Source organism: Nerophis lumbriciformis, linkage group LG06 (genome assembly GCF_033978685.3).
Source record: "Nerophis lumbriciformis linkage group LG06, RoL_Nlum_v2.1, whole genome shotgun sequence".
In the NCBI taxonomy this organism is placed as follows: domain Eukaryota; kingdom Metazoa; phylum Chordata; class Actinopteri; order Syngnathiformes; family Syngnathidae; genus Nerophis; species Nerophis lumbriciformis.
The window spans coordinates 38,098,995-38,104,256 of NC_084553.2; the positions used below are offsets into that span (position 1 = coordinate 38,098,995).

Sequence of the window (5,262 nt, forward strand, 5' to 3'; positions counted from 1 at the left end):
CATGTTTTTGCCTCTTATATACAAACCCCGTTTCCATATGAGTTGGGAAATTGTGTTAGATGTAAATATAAACGGAATACAATGATTTGCAAATCATTTTCAAGCCATATTCAGTTGAATATGCTACAAAGACAACATATTTGAAGCTCAAACTGATAAACATTTTGTTTTTTTGCAAATAATCATTAACTTTAGAATTTGATGCCAGCAACACGTGACAAAGAAGTTGGGAAAGGTGGCAATAAATACTGATAAAGTTGAGGAATGCTCATCAAACACTTATTTGGAACATCCCACAGGTGAACAGGCTTGGGTGCCATGATTGGGTATAAAAACAGCTTCTCAAAAACTGCCCAGTCTTTCACAAGAAAGGATGGGGCGAGGTACAGCCCTTTGTCCACAACTGCGTGAGCAAATAGTCAAACAGTTTAAGAACAACGTTTCTCAAAGTGCAATTGCAAGAAATGTAGGGATTTCAACATCTACGGTCCATAATATCATCAAAAGGTTCAGAGAATCTGGAGAAATCACTCCACGTAAGCGGCATGGCCGGAAACCAACATTGAATGACCGTGACCTTTGATCCCTCAGACGGCACTGTATCAAAAACCCACATCAATCTCTAAAGGATATCACCACATGGGCTCAGGAACACTTCAGAAAACCACTGTCACTAAATACAGTTTGTCGCTACATCTGTAAGTGCAAGTTAAAGCTCTACTATGCAAAGTGAAAGCCATTTTTCAACAACATCCAGAAACGGCGCCAGCTTCTCTGGGCCCGAGATCATCTAAGATGGACTCATGCAAAGTGGAAAAGTGTTCTGAGTCCACATTTCAAATTGTTTTTGGAAATATTCGACATCGTGTCATCCAGACCAAAGGGGAAGCGAACCATCCAGACTGTTATCGACGCATAGTTCAAAAGCCAGCATCTGTGATGGTATGGGGGTGCATTAGTGCCCAAGGCATGGGTAACTTACACATCTGTGAAGGCACCATTAATGCTGAAAGGTACATACAGGTTTTGGAACAACATATGCTGCCATCTAAGCGCCGTCTTTTTCATGGACGCCCCTGCTTATTTCAGCAAGACAATGCCAAGCCACATTCAGCAGGTGTTACAACAGCGTGGCTTCGTAAAAAAAGAGTGCGGGTACTTTCCTGGCCCACCTGCAGTCCAGACCTGTCTCCCATCGAAAATGTGTGGCGCATTATGAAGCCTAAAATACGACAGCGGAGACCCTGGACTGTTGAACGACTGAAGCTCTACATAAAACAAGAATAGGAAAGAATTCCACTTTCAAAGCTTCAACAATTAGTTTCCTCAGTTCCCAATCGTTTATTGAGTGTTGTTAAAAGAAAAGGTGATGTAACACAGTGGTGAACATGCCCTTTCCCAACTACTTTGGCACGTGTTGCAGCCATGAAATTCGAAGTTAATGATTATTTGCAAAAAAAAATAAAGTTTGTGAGTTTGAACATCAAATATGTTGTCTTTGTAGTGCATTCAATTGAATATGGGTTGAAAAGGATTTACAATTCATTGTATTCTGCTTATATTTACATCCAACACAATTTCCCAACTCATATGGAAACGGGGTTTGTAGAATAAAATCAATCTTACCTGCACGCTGCTCTTGCTGCTTCCTGTCCTTCTCCGCATGGTAAGAACTCCCACCATCGCAGCAACGCCACCCGAACGTAACACGCACTTTGTTGAACCTTGTCGGGAATCCAATGCACAACATCCCTCATGAATATGCATGAAAGATTTAATCAATGCATTGATGTTATCATATCAAATGTATCAAATTCTGTGCCCACATAGGCTCGGCGCACCCTCAAGACCAGTAACATGGAACGGTACCAGCAGAAAGTCAAGAGAGCCATCCAGAAAACTCTGACTGCCCCTCAAGTGCCAAAAATAGATGAGGTAAGAGAGTGATTCTAGAAATTGTTTAAATCGCTGTTATTGCATGTCGAGAGGCATGTTTTTATATTAAAGACAATATTTTAAGAAGCCGTAAATAGTTTTTTTATGCTTAACCTCTTAAGGCCCAAGCTGTTTGTTTACATGCTTTTTTGTATTTCTCTTTGCTATTTGAGCTTATTGGACCCTAATTAGAATAAAAAACTAAGAATCATCTTTTTTACTTAGTCCATAAGTAGCAAACGTGTACTTCATGTTTAGTGACATGCTAATTCTTATTTTTACACTTTTTTTTTCCAAATTCCATTGTATGTTATACTCTTCTGACACCACCATATGGCAGAATAAGTGACCCCAATTCAGTAGTGTACACAATTTTGGAAATAAGAGCTAAAAGGTGCTGTCCACGCATGTGGCCACTAAGGCCTTTAGTTAAGCTATGAAAATATTACATTTATAATTAAAACGGCCAGGCCCGGAACCAATTGACGGCAATAAACGAGAGTTTTTTTGTATTAGTATTGACCATCAGAAGTAGATGTTGCTATTGGAACCTGAGGACCTGATTTACAAAGATCCAAATACCACGTGCTGAACAGCATGTACACTCTATAAAATAGCGTGTATTATTAGTAGGCGGGTTTGGTGCGATCTACTAACATTCCACGTGCTATTCATAACTGGTGCAGACCACATGGTTTAAATGATGTTTTTGCGTGCACTACGCAGCTTTCACCATGGAGACACTCATTTACTGCGCATTCATGTTATCATGATAGGCGTTTTGCTATCAAACAAGCAACCGACATGCACCACTTTTTATGGGCATTTTAGAAGCAGTCCAGTGCATTCTCAATGAAAACCCACTTTTTTGTGCGCTGCAGATGCGCTCAAAGAGGCTGCCCTTACTGTGCTGAAGATGCAAAATATGCATTCTTCAAGGAATTGTTTTCATAGGAGATATGTTGATATATATTCTTAATATAAGGACTATAACTCCTTGATAACTTTTTATTAATGTGTAATTGTTTGTTACGTATGTCTATATTATGTTGAATGCAGGAAGTGAACGAAAGTATTAGTAATAATTCAATGTAAAAATGGCAGTATTGCATAAGCTCTGCTTCTTCCAACTCCCTTTTGGGCATGGCGTGACACTGGAAATATGTGCTTTGTGTATTGTTGTATAATCTTCTTTCCATCTTCTAAAGAAAAGATAAATGTATGCATGCAGGAGGAACACGACTTCTGGAGCAAGTTGATCGACCGCTACTTGACGCCCATCGTAGAGGATAAAGCACATTTAGAGGAGGTCAAAAGAGAACTTAAGTCTCTGCGCAACAAGGTGAGCACTTTCTCTTGTTTATCAAACCACTTTGCTTTCAAAAAAGCATATCGACATACAGTTTATTCGTGGATTCGGTCAAGCCAACAACAAAGAAACAGGAAACGATGTACTGACATTACAAAATGCTGGGGGACGGCGTGTCGCGATTGGGAGAGTGGCCGTGCCAGCAACCTGAGGGTACCTGGTTCGATCCCCACCTTCTACCAACATAGTCACGTCCGTTGTGTCCTTGAGCAAGACACTTCACCCTTGCTCCTGATGGGTCGTGGTTAGGGCCTTTCATGGCAGCTCCCGCCTTCAGTGTGTGAATGAATGGGTGAATGTGGAAATAGTGTCAAAGCGCTTTGAGTACCTCGAAGGTAGAAAAGCGCTATACAAGTATAACCCATTTTCATTTTTTTCCTCCAACATTCCACAGTCAGTATTCCTGTATTTTATCGTCAATGTGCTGTGGGTTGTGGCTACCTTCTTCCTGCAAGCCATCGGAACCGACCTCATCAGCATTAAGATTCCGAAATACTATCCCAATGGAACAGCATCTGCAGAAGACCTCAGGGTTGGCACACACACACACACACACACACACACACACACACACACCAGAGTGACATGTTTTAAATACCAAATTCTGATGCAAATCTAATTTCCTTGTATGTCTCTTTTGTGTTGCCAGGTGGAGCCTCTCAGTTTGATGTTTTTGCTGTCTTTTGCAGTCCTTCTCCTCATCCAGTTCCTTGCCATGTTATATCACAGGTGCACACAACACACTTTGTTATCTTATTGTATTATTTCCAGTTGGAAAAGGCGCCGCAGGTACTGATCTACTTTCAATCTTTATCTACAGGGTCTACACTCTGATCCACGTGGTGTCATACCGCAGCACGGAGAAAAACTACAAATTGAGAGACATGGTAAGTAAAAGAAAACACTAATGAGTCACTCAGAGCTTCCATGTGCTCGTCCCACCACTTATGTTTTGCTGAATCAACACAATTTCTCTGCCCTTGTGGATTATTTCCAGTAATTATTTATTTCATGGTGTGGAGCAAGTTCCGAAAATTCAACTGTTATTTTGGACATATGGAGTTTCGTGACTGTTAAATAATATGTTAGACGTTTCATTTTTACACAGGCAGCTTCACCTGGCTAACTATGATGCCAATTCATTACAGCCAATCACCTGGCTCGATTAATTAGCTAGATCGATAATTATAGTGGCTATATACAACAAAAAATAGGAATGATTCATTTCAAACCTAAAATTTGGGACCCTAACATGCACAAATGATAGAAAATGCAATTTAGTGGAAAATGTCGTAAATAAATGTACATGCATGTAAGACCACTTTTATTTGCTTTTGGGGACAGAACTTTTGATTTCCCATATTTTTTGTCACACCAGACATTTTATTAGATTTGGGCTCAGGTTAAATATATTGGTAACATTTTGATATGGGGAACATATTCTAAGTAACAAAGACTTCATTTAGAGTTATTTGGTTAGGGTTAGTTGTACGATATGGCCATGCAGAATAAGGCATTAATAAATACTTAATGACTAATTAAGAGTCAATATGTTACTAATTTGCATGTTAATAAACAACTAATTAATGGTGAATATGTTCCCCATACTAAAGTGTAACCAATACATTAAATTGTAATATCTCTCCACTTTCTTGGGGCGGTATAGCTCGGTTGGTAGAGTAGCCGTGCCAGCAACTTGAGGGTTGCATGTTCGATCCCCGCTTCCGCCATCCTAGTCACTGCCGTAGTGTCCTTGGGCAAGACACTTTACCCACCTGCTCCCAGTGCCACCCACACTGGTTTAAATGTAACTTAGATATTGGGTTTCACAATGTAAAGCGCTTTGAGTCACTTGAGAAAAAGCGCTATATAAATGCAATTCACTTCACTTCTTCAGCATATAATGTGAAGTATTTGCTCTGCGCAGTGCATAACCATTCATGTTTCTTTGTTCCCAG

The 5,262-nt window shown here is 40.1% G+C and overlaps 1 protein-coding gene across 1 annotated transcript in view; it reads left to right on the plus strand.

The window, feature by feature from the left end:
- Positions 1–5,262, plus strand: part of chs1 (chitin synthase 1) — a 49,692-nt gene that overhangs the window by 43,468 nt on the left and 962 nt on the right. The window contains exons 30-34 of the mRNA XM_061964251.1: positions 1,831–1,935; positions 3,167–3,277; positions 3,699–3,836; positions 3,954–4,033; positions 4,125–4,191. Coding sequence (XP_061820235.1) covers positions 1,831–1,935; positions 3,167–3,277; positions 3,699–3,836; positions 3,954–4,033; positions 4,125–4,191 — 501 coding nt within the window. The remainder of the gene's footprint in view (positions 1–1,830; positions 1,936–3,166; positions 3,278–3,698; positions 3,837–3,953; positions 4,034–4,124; positions 4,192–5,262) is intronic.